The sequence below is a fragment of the Python bivittatus genome, unplaced genomic scaffold (genome assembly GCF_059951505.1).
Source record: "Python bivittatus isolate LINGU-HERP-01145 unplaced genomic scaffold, Pbiv_v1 ctg000480_np1212, whole genome shotgun sequence".
Classification (NCBI taxonomy): domain Eukaryota; kingdom Metazoa; phylum Chordata; class Lepidosauria; order Squamata; family Pythonidae; genus Python; species Python bivittatus.
The window spans coordinates 82,607,850-82,631,797 of NW_028277075.1; the positions used below are offsets into that span (position 1 = coordinate 82,607,850).

At 38.4% G+C, this 23,948-nt stretch overlaps 1 protein-coding gene across 1 annotated transcript in view; it reads left to right on the plus strand.

The window, feature by feature from the left end:
- Window positions 1-23,948, plus strand: part of SLC49A4 (solute carrier family 49 member 4) — a 92,835-nt gene that overhangs the window by 34,211 nt on the left and 34,676 nt on the right. The window contains exons 3-5 of the mRNA XM_088146430.1: window positions 2,500-2,768; window positions 5,999-6,128; window positions 19,779-19,887. Of these exons, the coding sequence (XP_088002556.1) occupies window positions 2,500-2,768; window positions 5,999-6,128; window positions 19,779-19,887 (508 nt within the window). The remainder of the gene's footprint in view (window positions 1-2,499; window positions 2,769-5,998; window positions 6,129-19,778; window positions 19,888-23,948) is intronic.

Genomic DNA, 23,948 nt, shown 5'->3' on the forward strand with positions numbered 1-23,948 from the left:
GAAATCAGCTACAGTGATCATAAGGCACAGCTGGCAGAACATGTACAGGTCCTGATGGATTCATATTTCTGTCAGCTATATTAGCAGCGGCAAATTTGGCTCCCCCATTAGTAGGAGATTACTATGTATGTAAAACCATATTTGGAGTATCTTCTTTCATTCTGTCTCTAAGAAGATAAGGTAGTGATCTTTCCCCCAGGCAAAAAGCAGCTTAATTCAGAGTTCACAAATCAGTGAATTAATTCAAATATGTGGCAGAGAGATTTCATCTAGACAGTATTTCACAGTGTCTGTCCCACAAATATAAAACATTTGGAATGCATAAAAAGTAGTAAAAATAGGAAATGAAGATTTCTAATGGTAGGTGTAATCCAGAATCCTCTGTTTGTGGAAAGAACCTGGAAGAGGAATAGCTGTAAATTGTATCTCTTCTGTTCTGTGTTCAGCTTATCCATTCCCCAGCATTATTTCTTCCTCTGCTTGAGGCTACTGGGATAAATGTACTCCATCTTCAGCTGATAAATGAATAAAGGGCAAACAGATAAGAGTTGAATGAGATACTGCAGATTGAAGTATCAAGAGTACCTTGTTCTGTATACATTACTTAGAAAAAAAGTAACATCAGAAAACCAAGGTATAAAGTGCTGAAAAACAGGTAATTGTAAAGTTTAGTATCAATAAAGTGCCAGATAATAAAATGCAAATTTCATGCAACAGGATTGTCAAGAACTGACACAAAAAACTAACACTGGCATATAGTGACAGTAAGAACTTATTACCGTTACATCCTATCTCTCAAAGAAGTAAAACAGTGCAAATCAGTTCCCATTTAAAAATCACATAATGTTCTGCCTTTTTGCATATTTGATATAACTGCATGCAACAATAGTTTATGTATTTATTTATTGTCTCCTTTTAATACCACCTGACGTAGGGTCTCTTATGATGCAACTTCTAGGTATAGTTCAAACTAAAAAGTGAAGGCCAAGAGACTTTTCTCAATAGCGCTCAGCAGTCCCAGAGCAGTCCAAGATTTTACTGGAGAGTAACTGACAATCACATCATTCAAAACCCCCAGCTAGTTATTTGAACAATTTGATAGGAATTCATGTTTCTATGTACTTGGCCTGATCCTGCAATCAGAGTTGCTTAGTTTTCCCACATTTCACAATGACCGACTGAAATTGTAAGCCTTCTTGCATTGAACTCCTACTTTTTAGAATCAACTTCTGCTCAAACTACTTTGGAGTCTGATCACATGAGATTTTTTTTTAACTTGTTTCAGTAAATTTAGGAAGTTGGAAGAACCATTGTTTTAGCCTGCAGTATACAATACTGGTTTAAATTATAGTAGTGCTGGGGTTGCTTGTATATCTGTGTCTGTGTATGTATGCACAGCAAGAATACTTAGAGATGTGAAGAGAGCTGCATGTCAGAAGCAACAAAATCCCCACTTTAGAGACTCCAGTTGTTGTTTTTCCTGTCCCCTTAGTGTTCTGCTTCAGGCAACAGAATATCTTCAACCAGCCAAGAGAGAGGGTACACTTCTGCATTCAGGGCCCCCAACTTGATGATTATGAGACTAGGCAGTTACATAGCTTAGTCCATTTCATTGGTTTGGGGCTTCTCGGTCTGGAAAAGCAGCAAATTTCTTTAATGCTTTTGTTCTTTATTGATCTCTTCTGTTTTTTATTTTTGATAACGAGTGTGATGCATTCTTTTTTCCCCCTTGCTAAGGTTCCTTTTGTGTATGTTACAAAAATGTGATATATAACATTATTACTAATATTGCAATAATAGTGAAAACTGATGTTCTTCAATGTTCTGTGCTAGTATTTGCTGATAGTTATGTTTTCATCAAAGGCTTTGGAACTCAATATACATGCTTTTTCCTTTACATAATCCAATTCTCATCTGTTTAATGCATGGTGTAAGTGAAAATTAAAATTGAGACATGCATAAAACATGAATGAGCCTCACATATTCATGAGATGTAGATATTCTTATTCAAATATATTATATAGTACAAATCTTCTTTGTGTTGTCCCAGTGTGAATGGCAGTATTTAAGACTATTTCTTAGTAACAGGTTTCTCTGGTATATAATTACTGAATACTAGTCTGAACTTGGGGGCAAGTAATATGACTCATTTGACAGTAAATATTGAAAACTCTGTGTCCTCACATGAAGTCCTAACAAGATTAAGAATAAGAATAGGAATAAGAAGAAATGGGAGTGGCAGCTTTATTTTAATTGTTAGTACCTACAACATCAGCAAAATGATGTCATGTACTTCCTGAAAAGGTTGCTGACTTTAGTCCTTGTCTTCATGCCAATTTTTGGAAGCACTCTGAAGCTCATGTGTCAAATCTTCATAGTTTTAAAAGCCCAGCCTAAAGAGAGAAATTGAATTGTTTCCCCATAAATGTTGATAGCACTCTCAGGAGTTTGTATATGGCTATTCAATCTGTATGTGTCTCTCTTTTGCTTTCTCTCCAGGCTAATACATGGAGGACAGCTGTTAAATGGATTGGCAGGTCCAACTGTAACAAGTGCTTCTCCACTTCTTTCTACTACATGGTTTTCACCAGATGAACGTGCTACTGCCACAGCTATTGCATCATTGATTAGTTACCTTGGCGGAGCATGTGCATTTTTAGTAGGACCTTTAGTAGTTCCAGGGCCAAATAGCACATCAGCAGTTCCACTTGTGTTTGAAAGTAGTCCTGAGTACATAAAGGACCGAATTGAGGCTGTATTGTTTGCAGGTATCTAAGAAATAATTTTATACTTTACTGCATTATGTACATCTGTTATGAATTTGCTACTGCCCTCTAGTGATTGTTCATCTGGGGGAAAAAAACTATTGCTACAAGAATAGAGTTATTAGAATTATTTGCTCTTTATGTTAAAATGCGAAACCCTAGTTGTGTGTATTAGCTATACATTTTTTTTTCTTCTTGAATGTAACCAATCGTATCTATGCAATTCACTTGGCAAACATTTTTCCACTAGGATGCGGCTATGTTAAAATAGAACTGACCCTCCTATTCTTTTTTTAGTGTTTCACTGCCAGTTCTGTTTTTCAGACATCAATAAAATACAGACCTCATGTCTAATTCTGTGAGTGTCTTTATATTGTAAATCAATTTAAGGTTATTAATAAAATAATTTCAATTTGATGTAGATTTTGTCTCACATAATTCTATAGATCCGTAGTAGATAATTCCTTTAAAACAAAAGCTAATAGAATATGAAAGCATTTTAAAATTATGTACCTTAACATTACTCCATACTGGTTTAGCTAGACATATTGATTGCACAAAGCAAAATTCAGTAGACTGATTTGATCAAATTTGAAGTATCAGTTCAGAATAAATGCTGCTTATTTTAGAAGTGATCTCATACTCTAATAGAAGTATACACCTAACAAGTGATTTTGTTCAGTGTGCCAGCCAGCTGATCATATTCTTCTCTAGAATATCCCATTCTGTTTTCCTCTCACCCTTCCTTAGTCTTCCCCACCATTATATGCTGTACCATTGAACATCATCAGTTATCACTGAGGTTATTTGAGGGCCCATTTTTTATATTATAGAAGACTTCATATATTTTATAAAGTGCTGATACCTCTATCTAATCTCTCAATAGCCCTGTTTCAGCCACCATCCTTTGGCACTTACCAACTGAATTTGCTCTAAGTATAAATTATATTGTCTGATGCCACTATCAGTTAAGTTGCTCTGAAGGGCAGAACTATGCATAGTACAAATGCAGTATGGCTACAACTTATGGCATTGCTTTGCAAATTATTTGTTGCAATGAATACATTCTGTATGGGTTTACTTTTACAGTCTTAACAATTTAATTGAATTTAGCATATTTGCTACATTTTTATTCTTCCCTTAATAGTCATTAACATTATATTTGAAAACAAAAGAAATTAAGCCAAAGGCTGACACAGTGAGAAGCTAAATGTTTTTATAGGAAACTGATTGAGATAAATTTATCTACTGGTAGGCATCTTGAGATAATGGATCTGTTGTTTGCTTAGGCCTGTTTGCTGGTTATTTCTTCATAACATTCATACTGGAATACTATTTCTCCTGAATCTGGTTTCATATATTTATAGGTTATTTCCCACAATTTTGAGCAAAAAAGCCACAAATAGTACCCGGAAAGAAAGTAGGTCCCCGTAGAGAATATGAGGTCACAGCTATCAATGTACCATAACCTAGATTTGAACAAACATAAATTGTAACTAGAAATATGTGCAGAACAAGCCCATGATTTCATTCACAGGCTACACAATATAATCTAATTTAAAATATATCTTTATAAAATGAAATGTTAAATTTCTAAATACTGGGGTTTTTTTACGTATCACACAAAAAACTTAAATCTGAGATTTCAGTTGATAATAACTAGACAGACTAAGTCCACAATTTAAAATCTTGGACAATCACTCTCTTAGCCCTAGGAAGAAATCAGTGGCAAATCACTTCCAAAAATCTTGCCATGAAAACTGCAGGGACTAGTCTAGGCAGTTGCCACGAGTCAACGTTGACTCAAAGACACACCCACACCCACACACAAAAATCCTCTTATGTCACTTGGTTCCAGTAGCAAAGCCATATTCACAGGTATCTGAGATGGAATGCTGGTTAGAGATATACTTGTGGTCTCAGTTGTCCAAAATTTTCCTGCTTAAGGAAGGTTCAAAGCAGTAGAGATTGTCCATATTGTAGATATTCCACCTAGACATTCTTCAAGTATAAAGGTCCAGTTGCTGATTTGCATTGTAAATGCTTCTGATGGGTGTAAACACAGATGATGGCAAGTGCTGAGGTTTGGATCAGAGTTTTGGGCTTACGCATTTCTCTGAAGCATCCAGATGATTTGCATTTTTATATGTAGGAAATCAAATTATGTGCACACTGATGTATTCCAGTAGATTCATAATCTGTTTGAATTCTACATGGATTTTTCTTTTATTATTTACTCTTGTGTTTATCTTTCAAAAGTTCTTTCTCTGTATTTAATCCAATAAATTCTCAATTTAACAGACCTAATGATGAGGAAGGAGTGTTTGTTATGGCAGAATGTCTGTTAAATCAGAATGGGTTTTTATGCATTTTATAAATCCTGTGCATTCATAAAACAGGAATAGGATTTTAAGAATGCATATTTTACTTATGTATAACACATATAGCAGATTTTGTCTTTTGCACTTGAAGTATGCTAAATCAAGAATTTGTTCAATCAAAGATTTACTGTGCTGTTTTATTTCTGCTGGCTGGTATATCTTTCTCACCTCTTTCTTCCATTTGATATTAGGGTGTGATAGCCTCATTGCAGCTTACATTTCCTTATAATTAAAACCACGACTAGAATATATCTCAGTTGATTTCGTAACTGCATTGTTTTTTGAGGAAAAACTCAGGGAACTCTCTTCTTGTATTTCCTTTCGCCTGAAATGTTTTTTTCTCCATGTTCATTTCAGTCCCATAAAAAATGCCTGTTGCTTTTTTCAGTGATGCAATTAACTTATAATTAATTTTCTGCTATTTGAATTTGTGGCTTTTGTTTGCTATTAATCACTCTTATTAGTCACTTCCTCATGAGATGGGTGGTGATGAAATTTGAAATATAAATAAATAAATACATATATTGTCCCATTAAAGCTACAACTTATGTATTTGACTCCAATATATACCTTTGCTATTTTACTGCATTTCTGAGATGAATGCCAGTTACTGCTATTGTTTATTGAAAGGAGGAATAGGTGATGAGACTGATAGTGATAGTCAGGGAATGGGGACTGCGATCAGACAATATTTATATGCTCATTTCATGAATCTAGTAAGCCACTTTCCGGGTCATATTCTCTTTTGTTCCCATTGCACTTTAAAGCACATTGAGAACATTTTGGGATAATATACGTATATTTTATTATAATCCATTTCTTTCTCTGGTTTCTTTAATTGTGTCCTCATAGAATTTGGCATTGTGGCCCTGATATTCTCTGCAGCGCTAGCTTACTTCCCATCGCGTCCTCCATTTCCACCCAGTGTGGCTGCAGCTAGCCAGAGACTCAGCTACGGAAGAAGTTTTTGTAGGCTGCTAAGGTATGTATACAGTGGCTAAGTTAGTATAGGAAGTCAGCATAGTTTCTGCCTCTTTTTATTTATTTGTTTGTTTATAGCCTTTGTTTGTTCTAAAGCAGTTTATTGCATTTTGAAATTGTGGAATCTCATTTAACTAGTATGGTACAACAAAACATGTAATATGATATTTATTATGTTGAGTGTTAAGTTGAACTAGTTATAGACAAGTGTATCTTATAAGACGTTAAGGACAGAAAAAGGGAAATTCACGTCAATACCCAACTGTGCCTAAAAAATAAAATATGCACTATATTTACTATGTTTCCAAAAAGTAGGAAGTGGACCTGTCTATTGAGAGTGGCATGCATGGAATAATTTTCTGTAAACCAAATTCTTAGCAAGATTAATTTATTACCCAGTCCTCTTTCTGGTGGTAGTTTCCTCGTTGTTTGCATTCTTGCAGTAACAGTTCCCCAGTTCTGTTTTTTCCATCATCTCCTTGCATGTCTTGGGAGTTCAAAGATGACTTCTAAATAAATTCATTGCAGAGAACTTTTGTACTGCAGGTACAGAGACTGCAGGAATTGAATATTTTGGTTGATTAAGGAGCACCCTATTTGCCACTTGCTTTTTGGGGATCAAAAACAGAATGAGATAATTGATACAAATTGTGTCCTATCCAAGATGCTAAACAAGAAAGTGGCAATTCCATTTAGGACATTTGGCAATCCTACTCATACTGTCATCTAAGAGCCAGCTTTCTGTCTGCCACCAAGCTGTGTTGTAAAAATGTTACTGTCAAGTAAAGACTTGAATAACAACTAGATCTGCAGGTGGAATATAAAATATCTACTGGCACGGCTTCATCTGAGAACTATGAAAATAAAAAGGACTTTTGATTCATGACACTGAATCTGAGATTCCTATAAAGTTAAATAGTGAATTATAAAAATTTTAATGTACTATCCTTTTAATAATAATGAAATAACAGAGATTTAAATAGTAAACATGTTTCTGGTTTTTGAGGCTTTGCTAAAGCTGATTAATTATATGAAAAGCAGTCTAACTCATTGTTAACTACTTATAGTGGCACTCTAATCTACTTTATTTCCATTTCTTCATTCACCTTATCTTTCGGATTCCTTTCATTAATATTTTTCTCCCAAGCAGTTTTTTAGAAGTAATCCACTCATAGGAGAATTGCTTTTACCTGACCAGATAATGTATCATATGTACTCAGTGCAGTATAAAATAGTGCAGATTTCATAATCTTAAAGGCAGAGATATTTTACCTATTATCTTTAGGGGTAATTATTGTGTGAATATATTCATATGCAGTAATATTTGTTTGGTTACTTTCCGATCACTTAAAACTTAATGAAGGCTTAAGGCATTATTGGTCAGACCAGTAGGGTTACAAAGGAGCTCTTTTTTTAATTAATCATACCATGTAAACTAATTTTAGCCAGAAAACATAGATGTCTGGATAAACAGTATACCTGTTTCACATATAACAAGTGAAATTGCTTTGAATTCTGGCTTATTATTTGCAAACAGCACTTGTTGCTTCCATTGACTCTTTGTGGCACTGGGAGCAATTACAATAATCTAGGAACTCTGCAGGTTTGTTTTCTTTACAGTGATGTCTGAACTGAGATTCTCAACTAATAAATCAGAATGTGATGCCAAAGTTGTTTTTGGCTTCTTTTTCTTGGCTTGTTTGGAAGCATATAGCCAGGAACCCCAGTTTGGACATAATGATAAATAAATCTAGTATTTATTTTTAGCCACAGTTTTCCCACATAATTTCAATTTACATGTGAACCAGCCTTAGTTCCATTCCAGGGTGTTAGCAACAATTATTGCACCAGGAGATGCTATTACTGTGCTGAAGATTATGTGCATCTTTGTCTTGTACGCAACTTGCTCACTGTTCTGTTCTTCCTACTGGTCATTAAATTTCCTCCAGGTGATCAAGGTGATGTACATGATTCTATACTTTTTTCTTTCTTTTTAATCTTCACAGTAACTCTGTGAAGTAAGCTAGATTGGGTTTAGTGAGTGACCCAAAATAAGGTTCATACCTAATGGGGATTTAAACCTGGATCTTCCAATTTTAGTGCAGTATTCTAACCATTTCATAGCAGTTCATCGAATTTGAATCAGTATCAGCATTGATGGCGGCTTTGCATGATCAATCTGAGAAACAGTATTTTTATTGCTTTGTCAGCCCACAACTAGCTACTATAGGATATGCATACTATTCTTTTGATAAATCTCATAAAGTAATTTACACAAAAGTATTAAATTATTAAACATTAATAAAATATTTAATAAAACATTAAAAATAGGCTGAGGGAGAAAAATGCCAAAATTTCCCTGGGGCAAGATTAAAAAAAAATATTATGAGCCTTTTTTTTTTTAGTAAGTCAGTAGAAGGTCTTAAACTTGTTGATGTGCATTATAGCTATTATATAATGCACATCATGTATTATAGATTCATACTGTTTGTCTACACTAACTCTCTGCTCATTTCCTTGTTTCATAAACATTTTATTGAACATAGCGATGTACCATCAATGCACCAGGCATTGTACTTAATGCCACCTAGAATGGACAATAGATACAGATGGGTATAACCACCAAAGTGCAATGGGAATGTATTTTTATTAGTAGGAAGAACATTTACCCCAAGGTCCCAGTTATGCCTCAGAAAAATCTAGTTGTCATAGTGGTCTTAGTAGCTGTAGCCTGAAGACCTTGAAATGAAGCATGTTCAAAGGGCCCATCACCATTCACTAGCAATGTCCCAGAACAAGGCCCCTTGTTCTAGGCTCAGGTTGACATGAGTATCTCGCATTAATGTCAGTAAATCAAGAAAACCAAAAGAATCTGAATCTACTATAACATTTTCCCCTTGTTTTACGGGGGGGGAGGGGGGAGCCAGCCACTGGTTTGCTTCACCTTCTTTCATGTTGCAATCACAGCAAGAAAGTTAGGTGACAAGGAAGTAACCTACAGTATCTAGCCTAAAACTCCTATTGTTTAATGCCAGGTCAGATATTTATCTCTAATCCAGCAGTTAATTTTGGATGAAAACGTTGCTGCCAGATATTCCATTTTATTTCAGTGCATGCTTCTGCTAAGACCATGCAGGGATTCTGTTGGTGAACTGTCCATCCCACTGCTTAACAGTATCTTTTCCTGAGTTAGCTTGACCTGTCTTGGGGAAGGTATTCATCTGGCCTTGATTTCTCATCGTCAGGATTTCAAGATTCATGCTGAGGCTGCTCATATTGTAATTTATAATTTATCCCACACATAGAGCAGGGCATATCTAGATCTAATATTTTGTTTTGTTTGAATGGAATTGATGACCTGAGAGTGGAGGAACCTTGTGTAGCCCTGTTGTCATGGTTGCATTGCTCTCCGATCATCTCTAGGCTGGGTGTTAATATGAATCTCTGCAAGGCTGGTGAGTTTCCTAAAATGTCTGGTGTTCTAGTGGATTCAGATTCTTTTATTTTTCCTGATTTATTGGCTTCAATGGGAGATACTCATTTTAATAAGGATTTATGGATTTGAATAGTTTTCTAAATGTACTTGGTGATTTTCCTGTCTCCTTAGTCACTTACTCTCTTGAAGTCCTGACTAATTTGTGGAATACTGAAATGGCCTACATAATAATACAGTGGAACCTCGGTTTACGAACTTAATTCGCTCCGTGACTCTGGCCGCAACCCGAATTGGTCGCAACCCGAAGGAAATTTCCCCATAAAGTTCAATGTAATTACCGTTAATCTGTTCTGGCGTGGAGGACAGGGAGGCGGCTATTGCTTGGAGGGAGAGTCCCCCTCCCTACGACCACGTGTCAGGGGCGGAAAATGGCCGCGGACCACGTGTCAGGGTCGGAAAATGGCCATGGACCACGTGTCAGGGGCGGAAAAATGGCCGCGGACCACGTGTCAGGGGCGGAAAAATGGCCGCAGACCTTGTCATGGGAGGGAAAATGCCCGCATATATCCTGCTCGTACCCCGAGGCGGAGTTCGCAAACCGAGGTAAATTTTTGCGTCCGGAGCTGGTCGTAACCCAAAAAGTTCGTTAACAGAGGCGTTCGTAACCGGAGGTACCACTGTATTCTGAACCATTTTTAGTTCTTTAGTAATAACTAGAACTTTAAGAACTAAGAACTTTAGTAATAAGTTTTTTAGTAATAATACTCTGAACCATATTAAGTCAGGCTCCTGTTTAATGAGGAGCTGAGGGCAATGAAATTGAAGTAATATATTTAGGTCTCTGTGTTCCACATGTGTCCAGCCCCAAAACAAAGCTTGGAACACCGCTTCCAGAAAAGAAGGATCAGTTTCTTGAAAACAGCTTGACCACTTAGAGAATGGCCATATTGGGATAGCCCAAGGAAGGAACAGAATGATTTCAAACAGTCAGATCTGCATGTCCCTAATACAGTCACATGCAGGTGTGTGTTTTATTTATTTGTTTGTTTTGTTGATACCTATTTACTTTTCTGAGAGATTATCTCAGTGGTTCTCATTTGTCTTCTTGTTCCATTATTAGAATATATTATTAAATGAATATTGTGAAGTGTTAGTGATGATTTTTATTGTCTTAGAAAATTATTTTATAATAGGCATTATTTATATCACATGAAACATCTGGGAAATTTTTTTCAATGAGGTGCCACTAGAATGCTGACAAGCCTCAGCAATATTGTTGTCATCTAACTCCAGGAAGGGTCAGTAATGGGTAAATAAAGGTGAACAAACTGAGATTAAATACAGGTAAGATTGAGGTATAGTTGATTTGCAGAAAATTTGTTTCAGGGATTGAGATTCAACCTACTCTGAAAAGGCTTCCTCTGTTTGAAAGATCAAGTTCATAGGTTGAAAGTACTTTTTTTTTTTATTGTGCCTGTATAATTAGTGATAGTAAAGAGAGTATTTGCATAGTTTCAGTTAGTGCCAATTATAACTTTTTCCTGAGAATATCTGATTTGACCAGTTACCCACACTATTGTTGCATCTTGTTCAAACTACTACAATACAGTCTAAAGAAGAGCCTCAGGAAGCTTCATTTGATGAAATGAATTTGAATTATGTTGCTGACTTTAATACTGTGATCTTATCACTGCAAGATCTGTAGAGATTACCAGTCCTTTCCAGATTCAACTCAAAATGTTGGTTTTAATCTTTAACGTCTTTAACAATTTAGAGCCTGGATAACTTTTGTGCTTCTGTTTTGTTCTGACTCTATATGAACATCTGCAAGTTATATATTTAACGTAAGTATAATTAATTCTATGTGGGCTACTCCTGAAGATAGCCTGGAACCCCCAATACAGCTTCCTGATTGTTAAGAGGATGTCTAAATGATACAACATAATACCCACTGAGCATGCTGCCCAGGCTACCCTCTGAGCTGCTGGGCTCAATTTAAGAGATAAGCAATAGTCGGTAAAACAAACTGCTTAGGACTCAACATGAACTATTACCAATAATATCCAATATGTCCACAAAAATCAGATGAGGATATCCTGCTTGAGGTCTCAAAGGTGGTTTGGCTTACAATACGAGCAGTGTTTTCTCAGTGACAATGCACCAGTTGTAGGATTTTCTCTTGAGGGAAGTATGCTTAATTCACTTCATTAGAAAATATGAAGGTGTAGCCCTGGATATATCAAAAAATATTTCCACATTTATATATGAGAAAAATAATGAGTAATGAATGCTTTAAAACTCTTTCTCCTAGCTTTATTCATTCTTGGGTTTGAACCAGCTTAGAATCTGTATTCTTTTTTTATATTTTGGTTTAGATATCTATTTATGTACTTTTCCCTGACAAAAGAATTAAGGATCCTGAAAAGTGGATATTCTAGTGGTAACTAATATATTAATCCGTATAAACATGATTGCTGTGAGGGATTGTGTACAGCAGAGGGAACAGACAAGCTGAAAGCGCCTGATGACCCTGGAGGGAAGGAGATAAATAACAAAAACCAGGTTGTTGTCTTTTCCCTGGTGTCAATATATGGGCACAGTAAAAGGCATTGTTTATGTTAGAGAGTGCTAGGATCAGTAGAAAGGGCAAGCTTGGGGTCTCTTTAGAAAAGTAGAATTTAGAAGTGCCAGGTCAGTCTGTACTAAGGTCACCACATTGTTCTTATCTGCTGCATTCCAGCTGTAAAGGTCATGTTATAATTTACATTGCTTTTGTATTCCTTATGTATCATTTTGAAGGATATATAAACTGTAACCTTTTGGGCTTCAGGACTCTTGTGTTTCTTTGGCGAGGCAGTCAGTGAACACTGTAGCTGTGCATGCCAGTAAAATATACTTTATTGCATCTAGCTCCAAACTCTTTGGATCCTCATTTAGTAGGCAGTTTTCCTACAACATCCGTAAAATTCTTCAAAGGAACCCAAGGGTTATTTAGAAATCTTTCCAGGAAATATCTGAAGTAGGAACTATATAGTACCTTTAACTATAGGGAGGATCATTTACAGATCAATCATGAATCTTTTGTTCTTCCAAGTTCAACATTGTTTTATAAGTGGATTTAGTATATCAGATCTTCCTCTATGATGGGACAAGTTTTTTTTTACATTCATCATTCACAGAATATGTGGTTTGGAATTTAACGTAATTATTTCCTTTGCCAACAGGTAAACTACAAAACTACTGGTTAGGAAACATGAACTTGCCATAATACCAAAACTTCCCCAGGCATTCAGTGTTGATACCCACGGAATGATGTTATTATATCCACAATAAAGAGCAAAGTCCTAAACTCTGAACATAGTGCCAGTTTACTGGAAGTGCCATCAAGACATCTTATTTAGAAATTTTATATATATATATATATATATATATATATATACACACACACACACACACACACACACACACATATACATACACACACACATACATATACATACACACATACACACATACATACACACACATACACGCATGCGCACACGCACGCACACATTGTGTGTGTATATATGTATATATATATGTGCTAAAGCTATCTGTATACATATCTATATATACATGTATGTTAAAGCTATGTGTGAGTGTGTGTGTGTGTGTGTGTAAGTAAGCTAAAGCCTTATGTTGTCCTGCAGTTCTCAAATGAAAGCAGTTAAGCAATATTGTAACCTTTCTAAGCAGATAGCAGCTTTTTGCTTCTTTCATTTACACAAAAGCCGATTCTTTGGGGCTTTTCTGTCAGCTGATGTTTATTTGATGGAATGAGGTTGATGAAACAATTTTCCCAGCTTCCCTTTAGTGAACATTGAAGGTGAATTGTTATTAGAAGAAAAATTTACATCCCTCTATGTGATTTCTTGGATCTTGTTTGGCATTTCAGCATTTTACATTAGTTAGTATTTTTTTATAAGTATGAAATAGTACTGTCTTACATCAAACCTTCCTTTAAGGGTACACTATAAATATAACACTACCCTATTAAAAAGTTTGTGTGAAAATATCTGACTTAGATGAAACTATGATTCTTTCTTTCTCATGTATTTTGTAGGTCAGAGTCATTATTTATTTCAATAAGGTTAAAGAATTTTTAGTAAACGGCATTTTTACAGATAATTTGCTACCTAAGTCGCATCTAAATTATTGGTACCTAATTCACTGTATTTGTTTCTTGGAGCTGATTTTGTTGAATGTTTAAGAAACAGTCATATCTTGGTTGATGGAAATTACTTGCCAAAAACTGTATTTTCTCTATTTCTTCCATGGAATAAATCAATGTAAATAAATGATTGAACACTTTTATATATACTACTGTACCTATTATTGGTTGTTCTTAACAAGCTTACCTTCCAATGCAGTTGGAAGATATTTCTGTAAAGGCAGAGATAAGGCAGGCAAGGAATGGCTTTCATTACAAAAGTGATTCCCATAATTTTGTGCTTTATACTGAAGCTTGTTCCAGAAGATGTGTCACTCAAGAGCAACATTTGGAGATCTGCTCATCACTATACTGTATGTAATCATCTGGAAAAAATCCAGCTGTTTCACAAGACCATTGGCATCCATTTTTGCAGCTTGTACCAGCCACTCACGCTGCATTTGGTTGTTGACAAAGGGATGATCATAGAACTGTAGAGAGAAATGGCATGCAGAAATTGCATGACAAAGAAAATAGAAAATTATAATTGTAACAAACATTATTATCCATTGTTAATTTAGTGATTGGATAAAAGTAACACTGGTTTCTGCAGTTCACTCTCACATCAAGCTTCCTTAATTAATTTTAGACAGTAATTTAGCTCATATGTACAGAACGATATGAGAAAGCATCAGACCTAAGTAAATATACTGGCATTCTTACAGGTATCCTAGCTTTTCAGGATTTAGCAGAGCGGTGTCTAATTCATCTAGTGAGTAATGAACACTAGTCTCTGGAGGTTGTCCTAGTTTTGACTAAGGTATGTGGTATGAAGTATTTAGATATAATCTCTGTATGCCCCCCTCAGGTTCTGCTGTACTACCTCATCATGGTAGTGGGATGTACCTGGGAGGAATGAGCAAAGATGCTGGAGTGTACACCAAGAGTATGTAATCCCAGTGGTGGCACCCAGGGTGTGAAAGTCATCCCACTGTCCAGCTAAAGGAAGCAGGGACCTATATTGGGCAGCTGCAGTATAAGAATATACCAGTGGAGGATGATCAGTGTAATAATAGTGGCCAGTATATCATTTCATACTGTGTAGGAGAATGCAGTGGTAAACCACTCCTATATTTTACCAAGAAAACCACAAGGATAGACAATATAAAGTGATTGATGATATAGTGCCGGATGATAGGGCACTCTGGCTGGATGGCTCTTAATATGCTATTGATGAAGAGCTGAGAATCCTTTGGAGTATTAATGGTGTTTATAATGTGGCCAGGTTAAAGGCTTTGGGACAACTAATGTTGTCATGCAGGAAAAGAAAGTCTGAAGTTGCAACAACTGAATTACAATAGGAACATGGAATGTGAGAAGTATGAGCATGGGAAAGCTCAGCACAGTGAAAGATGAAATGAATCCACTAGACATTGACATATTAGACATCAGTGAATTGAAATGGTCTGGAAATGGACACTTTCAGTCAGAAGATCATATTGTTTACTACTCAGGACACACACACACACACAAAAATGAGTGGCATTTCTTTCATAAGGAGTATGTAACAAATACAGTAATTGGGTACAATGTAATCAATGGTCAAATAATTTTAGTTATACTTCATTATCCAAGTTTATGCTCCAACCACTGATGTAGAAGAAAAGAAGTTTGACAAGTTTTGTGATCAAGTTCAGTTTGAAATAGGCAGAACATGCAAGCAGTTGGTTAGAGACTGGAATGCGAGAGTGGGAAATATTAAGGAGAAAAACGTATTTGGACTGTTTGGCTTAGGAAACCAAAATGAGGCAGAAAAAGGACTTATCAATTTCTGCCAATCCAATTATCTTTTCATTGCTAACATAGTCTTCCAACAACCAAAACAACGTCTGTATACATGAATATTGCCAGATGGAATAGATAGAAATCAAATTTGCAATATTATTAGATAAGGAGGTAGAAGAGCTCAGTTGAAACAGTAAAGACGTGGCCAGGGGCTGACTGTGCAACAAACTGCTCATGTGCAAGATTCAAGTCAAGCTAAAGGTGAAGAAAAAAGCCAGCCAGTTCCCACAATATCATCTTGACCATATATACACAATTTTCAAGCAGAACATCAGGAATCGCTTTGAAGTCCTGAACCTCATTGATAGAGAACCAGAGGAACTATTGAATGAATTTAAAGAACTTGGTAAGGGTGAATATGAAAAGAACTGAGGCCAAGAAACAGAAGGAAACAAACTGGGTATCAGAACTAACAGTGGAAATTGCCAAGAAGAGAAGAGAAACTAAAGCCAAAGATCTCAGGAAAGAACTTAACAAAGACTTTCAGAGAGCTGTTAGAAGACACAAGAAGCAGTATTAACAACCACATCTGTCAAGGCATTGAAGATGAAAACAGACATGTAAAAACAAGGATAGTCTTCCAAAAAATCTCCAAACTCAGAAGCAGTTTCCAACCTTGAATTGGTATGCTAAAATGTGCCAATAGTCAGATAATAACTTATTCAAAGAAGATTAAAGAAGATGGAAAGAGTATACTGAGATTCTGTATAGTACAGAGGTTAACATCCAAGATATCTTAGAAGATATTCCCTACCTACAAGAACCTCTACTACTAGAAGATGAAGTTAGATTAGCACTCCAATTATTATCAAGTTGGAAGGCTACAGGAATTGATGGAATATCTACAGAAATATGGCAAACAGAAGAAGAAACAGTGAAGAACATAAGCAAGCTATGCTAGCAAATCTGAAGAGCAATATATGCCATATGGGTTTTAGTGGCCTGGCATGGCTGCAGTTATGCTGGTATAAGTCAGCAAATAGAGAAAGGGGAGAAGAAGCTCAGTTCTAGCCTTGCAGCTGTACTGTCATGAGGGCTGATGAGCTCACCTGGCTGCTAGCCAGGGCTGTTGTGTAGAGATGTAGATACAGCAGTCCCATTGGTCCAGCCTTGTATATAGGTGTTGGGGACTAGAGCCCTGGAGGGACACTCAGTTGCTGGGCAATATGCTGCCAGACTGACCCAAAATTGGAGAGAGACAGAAGGAGAGAAAAGACTGTGTAAAATGGTGTGGCTGGAGAGAAAAGTTGGAGAGTAAAGTTGTGTGAGTGTGAAGAACAGTTGTTGGTTCCTGGTGAAATGGGAGAAGAAGAGCATGGGTAGCTTCCCTGTAAGAAGAGAAGTCCCAGAGAGACAGCATGTATACCTAAGACCCAAGATGGGAAGGAAGGAATCAGCTGTTATGTTCAGCCACTTCACACAAGACCCAAGATGGGAAGGAGGGAGACGGCTGTCACTGGCAAAGCTCTGGTCTCTGGGGAAGGACTGAGCAAAAGACCCTAAGAGAGGTTCTTCTCCCAACAAAGGAGATGGCTGAGCAGATCTAAGAAAGAAAGGGGACAAGCGGTGCTGAGCACACTAGCCGTAAATCCAGCACATTTTTTTTTTCACTCTCCTGATAAGCCCAGAAATGGGGGACAGTGGAAGTGAAGCAGTTAGCAGGAGAGCTACAGCAGTCTCTGGGAGAGAGATTTAAGGGGAAACCTGACACCAGGTAAAAGTTGGGATCATGTTGTATATACCCGTTGTAAATAGTTTTCCTTGCATATAGTAAAAAAACATGAAATCCTCCACTGTCTTAGTTTCTCTGTGTCAATTGCCATCCTTGCAAATCAAAATGAACCTCCAGTTCTAAAAGAACCCACTTACACTGTGGGCAACAAATTAGAAGAGGTCAGTCTATATACATACAGGTCAGGAAGCCACAGTCCAGACAGAATATGGTGAAAAGGACTGTCTCTAGGTCAGCAAAGGAGCGAGACAAGGCTGTGTATTTTCTTCATATTTATTTAACCAATATGCTGAATATATATTGAGGAAATTGTATTGGAAGAAGTTGAGAATGGTTTTAAAATTAGAGGAAGAAACATCAATAATCTGCACTATGTTAATGACACAACTGTATTCTGATACATGAAAATGCAAATGATCTTCAAGCTCTAGTAATGAAAGTGAAAAAAGAAGACTAAGATTCAATATAAAGAAGACTAACCTAATGACAACAGGTACAGCAACCACCTCTAAAACTGAGAATAGTTATTGAAATGCTGGATAGCTTCTGCTTTTTAGAACTGACTATCAACAGTAAAGGAACCAGCTGTCAAGAAATAAACCATGGATTAGCACTTGGTAGAATAGCCACGAAAGCATTGGGAAAGATATTCAGATGCCATGGTGTGTCTATACGTACAGATCATGCAGAATCATGCAAGCATTGGTTTTCCTTGTGATACTCTATGGAAGCAAAAGTTGGACTTTGAAGAAGCAGGATAGAAAGAGCATTGACACTTTTGAATGTTGGTGTTGGAGAAGACTCATGAGGATACCATGGATAGCCAAGAAAATGAATCCAATGTTCTCACTTGAGGCATAAATACCCAGGCTTAAACTATCATACTTCGGACACATTATGTGAAGACAGTTCTCTTGAGTAGCTTATAGTGCTGGGAAAGATGGAAGAGAAAAAGAGGATGATTACCAGCAAAGTGGATAGACTCAATTACAACAGTGATGGCTGTACTGTTGGAAGACTCAAAGGGCTAGGTTGGAGAAGGTCTGTCTATGTAGTTGCTAAGAATTAACAATAACATGATGACTCGTCATCATCATCATTAATCTCTGTATGCACCAAATATAAAATATTTGAATCTGGGTGGAAGTACATATTATGTTTGTACTCCTGAAACATTGCACATTTTTCCTTCACTTCCTTGTAGCATGATGAATTCTGAGCTCAGTTTATATATATATATATCAAATGGATGAAATATTTGTGGCTTATGTGTGTCTAGTGTAAGGCTGATTTTTAAATTTTGCACCATATCCAAATACAGGGAACAACAAGGGGAGGGGTTATGTTGTACAACCATTAAAATTACATGTTGAGATCAGATTACTGGAGGGGAAGCATAGTTTATCTGTGTGCAGTCTCTTTAAATTTGTTCCCTCCATGTGGATGCCTTTTCCAGACATTTAATAAGTTGTGGCATATTGTATCCTTGCTCTGCCTGAAAGGCCACAGATTTACACACAAATAATTACTTTGGAACCCCAACTCGGATATTCAACCAGTTTGCCTTTTAGAGCAAGCACCCTCCTGACAGTGTGCCTTGCAAGCTATGAATCTACAGGAGGGTGAAGTAAAGAAGGAGAGCAAAATGCTACCTGATACCATCGCCCAACTATATCACAGTCCATATTTCATGGGTGATTGTAAGGAAGAGCCTCTCAGAGAGGGAATACAAATGGAACAGCAGGCAGGAGTTTATTCTTCATTTTCTGTTCCGGCTGACGTACAATTAAAGTACTGAGATGTGTGTGTCACATAAACAGTAAATGAAATTGAAAAATGTTGTTTGAATGCACAGCTTTTATCAGTTACTGGACTGGTTCTCACTGTTTCTACATGTGGTAGTACTCAGATATTTCAGTAAAAAGCTGATGTAAATTCTGTCGACCATAAAACAAAACAGAAGCTGAACTTAAAGTTTGAAGGAGAAACATATTTTACAGTTCATATCTCTGAAATGTGGTCAATCCTTCTCAAATATTATAACTGAAAAGAGCCTGACAATAGCAACATTAAGTAAAACAACAAAATATTGTATTAATTGGTTTTGCCTCAGCAGATATCCTTTAATTGTTCACAGTCATGTTCCTGAAGCGAGCCAAAGATCATTTAGACTAAATTGCCTGTTAGAATGCTGTACTATCCACTTGTAGCCTCCAGGAAAATCTACATATATCACTCAGTGTTGCCAGAAAGAGAACGTTATTTAAATATGAATACTGCATCGTAGCTCCAGATAAATAAAGCAAAGTTTCACCAACTAACTTTATGCTGCCTAATTTAGTGCCTGTTGTGTCCTTGAGGATTCATAGGAGGAGGAAAGTATTGCACTGAAATTTGATTTCTTACTGTTGGCAAACCTGTTTCTATTCTTTCTTTTACTTTCTAGTAACCCCCGGTTTCTGATGATTGCTCTGGCCTATGCAATACCAGTGGGTGTTTTCTCAGGATGGTCTGGTGTTCTCGATTGGATATTAACTCCAGTTCACATAAGCCAAGTATGTGTATATATGTATTTTGTTTTATTTATGGAATGCTGATGAAAGATTGGTTTTGTGATTTAGAACTAAAATAACAAGCAGAATGAATGGTATCCTGTAAAAGTTAAAAATGGTCTTGTAGAACTTGTTCAAGGTCTATCTGAGCTGCTTCATATCTGAATATTCAACTTTGGAAAAAGCCTGAACCTTATTTTGTTGGCCTCAAGAAGAGAGACAGTAATTTTAAATTTTATTGCTAGTTCACAAGTGTGAATTTGAAAAACCAGAGCTTAACAATAGAAGAGAATATACAGTATGTAGCTCAGGGTTCAACTGTGGAGTCCTTGGGGTTCCCTGAGCTTGGTTGTTTTCTTGCAAACGTTTCATTACCTGGCTAGGTAGCATCTTCAGTGCTAGAATGGAATGGGGTTTGCTTTCTGTTTATATACAGTGGCTTGCCCTGCCAGTGTTAGGTAGGGGGTTCTTCTCCTAGTAGTTCCTTGATTAGAGTATTGTTTACTGCTTGATTGTCTGGTATGATTGCTGGTGAGGAGGCATTCTGGTCTTTTGTTTCCTTTTATTGCCTCTTTTGAATAGTATGTAGATGTTGTTTAACTCTACGTGCCTGTTGATGGCTGACTTGTCTGAATAATAATAATAAATAATAATAATAATAATAATAATAATAATAATAATAATAATAATAATAGGATTTCTCCCCCGCCCATCTCCCCCACAATAGGGGACTCTGGGCGACTTACAGAAAACATTAAAACTATAAATATATCTAAAACACATAATACATCCAAAATTTAAAACAATACTAAAAAAAAGGAAGATCCAAGAAGATGGAAAATCAGGCTGTGGAGAGCTGGCCACTATGGGGCTAGCCATCCTCCTGCTTGAAGTATTCCCTCCCTGTCCCAGGCCAAGTGGCAGAACCAGGTCTTCAAGGCCCTTCGGAAGGCCAGGAGCGAGGGGGCCAATCGCACCTCCGGGGGCAGAATGTTCCAAAGAGTGGGGGCTACCGCAGAGAAGGCCCGCCTTCTGGACCCCGCTAGATGGAGTTCTTTTACTGAGGGGGTCAGAAGCATGCCCTCTCTGTTCGATTGGGTGGGATGGGGTGAAGACATAGGGGAGAGGCGGTCCCTTAGGTAACCTGGCCCCATGCCATGTAGGGCTTTAAAGGTAATAACCAACACTTTGAATTGGACCCAGAAGCAAACCGGTACCCAATGCAGCTCGCGGAGCAACGGTGTTACATGGGCCCTTCTTGGGGCTCCAAAAATAGCCCGCGCGGCCACATTCTGGACCAGCTGTAGCTTCCGGATACTCTTCAAGGGTAGCCCCACGTAGAGCGCATTGCAGTAGTCTATCTGGGAGATAACAAGGGCATGAGTGACTGTTCGAAGGGCATCCTGATCCAGGAAAGGGCATAACTGATGCACAACCCGAAGCTGTGCAAAGGCCCTCCCTGCCACGGCTGCCGCCTGCTCTTCAAGCAGGAGCCGTGAGTCTAGGAAGACCCCCAGATTACGCACTGGGTCTGTCTGGGATAGTGCCACCCCATCGAGCACCAAAGATGACAAAGTCCCGGATACAGAGGAGCCATTAACCCACAGCCACTCCGTCTTACCAGGGTTCAGCCGAAGCCTGTTGTTTCCAGTCCAGACCCTTACAGCCTCCAGACACCGAGAAAGGGCAGTCACGGCATCACTTACTTCACCTGGGATGGAGATGTATAATTGTGTATCATCAGCATATTGATAATACGTCATCCCATGATGGCAAATGATCTCACCCAGCAGTTTCATGTAGATGTTGGAAAGGACCAGAGAGAGAACCGAACCCTGCGGCACCCCACAAAGGAGGGGCCAAGGATGGGACCTCTCGCTCCCTATCAACACTGATTGGGATTGGCCCTGAAGAAAGGAGGTGAACCAGCACAAGACTGTGCTGCCCACCCCCAAGTCCTTGAGCCATCCCAATAGGATACTGTGGTCGACGGTATCGAAAGCCACTGAGAGATCAAGGAGAGCAAGGATGGTCGCACTTCCACCATCCCGCTCCCGCCAGAGATCATCCATAAGCGCGACCAATGCTGTTTCCGTCCCATAACCGGGCCTGAAACCTGACTGGAAAGGGTCCAGGTAATCTGTTTCCTCCAGAACCCTTTGGAGCTGTGAAGCCACCACTTTCTCAACCACCTTCCCCAAAAAGGGGAGGTGGGAGACTGGACGAAAATTGTCCAGTATGGTAGGATCCAGGGAGGGTTTCTTGAGGAGGGGGTGCACCAACGCCTCCTTGAATGCAGCCGGAAACACTCCCTCCTGCAAGGATGTAGTAACTATCGCCTGGATCCAACCACATGTCACCTCCCGAGCTGCTTTCACCAGCCAGGAGGGGCATGGGTCAAGATGGCAAGTGGTGGCCTTCACAGTCCCTAGGACCCTGTCCACTTCCTCAGGAGCAACAGGATCAAACTGTTCCCAGATAACTGGGCAAGAACGGTCCCCCGGTATCTCCCCAGACCCTGCCCTACGCTCGGAGTCCAACTTGGAATGAATCCGAGCGACTTTGTCCTGAAGATGCTCTGAAAATTCCTCCGCACAGCCCTGCAAATGAACCCCCACATCCCCCTTGCCAAGGAGGGACCTAGTGATCCTAAACAGGGCCGCCGGGTGGCATTCTGCGGACACGATAAGGGCAGAGCAGTATTGGCGCTTCGTCACCCTTATTGCCACAATGTAGGCCTTAACAGTGGCTCTAACCTGTGTTCGGTTGGATTCAGTCTTTGTTTTCCTCCAGCGGCGCTCTAGACGTCTCTTAACCCTCTTCAGCACCCTCAACTCCTCCGTAAACCACGGGGAGTGTCAGGGCTGATGTGGCAAGAGAGGTCACATAGGTGCGATCCTGTCCAAGGCCCCAGCCGCCTTCCTATTTCAAGCAGCAGCCAAGGCCTCCGCTGGACCGTACAGCAGGTCCACAGGAATATCCCCCAGCTCCCTCTGAAGCCCTGACGGGTCCATCAGGCGCCGGGGGCAGACCAGTCACATGGGTCCTGCCTCCCTGCGAATACCAAGCTTCCAGGAATTTCCTCGCATTTTTGGATTTAGTTTGGTGTAAGCTGCTGACAGTTTCCCAGTTGGAATTATGATTAAGTCTGTCCATGTGTTGTGAGATTAAGGAGTTTTCATTGTGTCTTCTGTCTGTTAGTTGATGTTCATGAGTGTGTTCTGCTAGCCTTCTGCCTGTCTGCCCTACATAGTAGTTATTACAGTCCTTACATTGTACATTGTAGATGACTCCTGTTTTTTCTTCTTGGGCTACTGTGAGGGAATTCCTGGAAGCTTGGTATTTAGACAAGACAGCCATCAACAGGCACATAGAGTTAAACAACATCTGCATACTATTCAAAAGAAGCAATAAAAAGGAAACAAAAGACCACAATGCCTCCTCACCAGCAATCATCACCAGATAAGTAGAGATTAACACCAAGATTATCACCAGACAATCAAGCAGTAAACATTATCCTAACCAAGGAACTACAAGGAGAAGAAGAAAAAAAAAAAAAACCCTCCCCCCAACACTGGCAGGGCAAGCCATTGTATATAAACAGAGAGCAAACCCCACTCTATTCTAGCACTGAAGATGTTACCTAGCTGGGTAACAAAACATTTGCAAGAAAACAACGAAGCTCAGAGAACCCCAAGGACTCCACAAACCAAAGCTTTTATATTAGCATGAAGGGGAAAAAAAGAATAATTAGAGTGCCATAATTTATTTCCTTAGAGGAATTCCATATAAGAAAGTTTAGCCCAAGACTTTTTTGCAAGCTATCCTCATACACAACCGAGCAGGCCTATTTGCTTCAAGTTTCTAGAGGGATACGGACAGGGAAAGATTATATATTTCTCCAAAGTTCCAGCTGGATGCTCTCCCACCCCCTTTCAATGACTAGGACCTCATTATTTTTCAAACTTTATCTAAGGCCTAGTTTAACTCTGTCATGATTGAGCATCTTTTTTTCATCCTGAATATTTGCTTCTGACCTTAGTAATCACTTGATCAGACTAGTG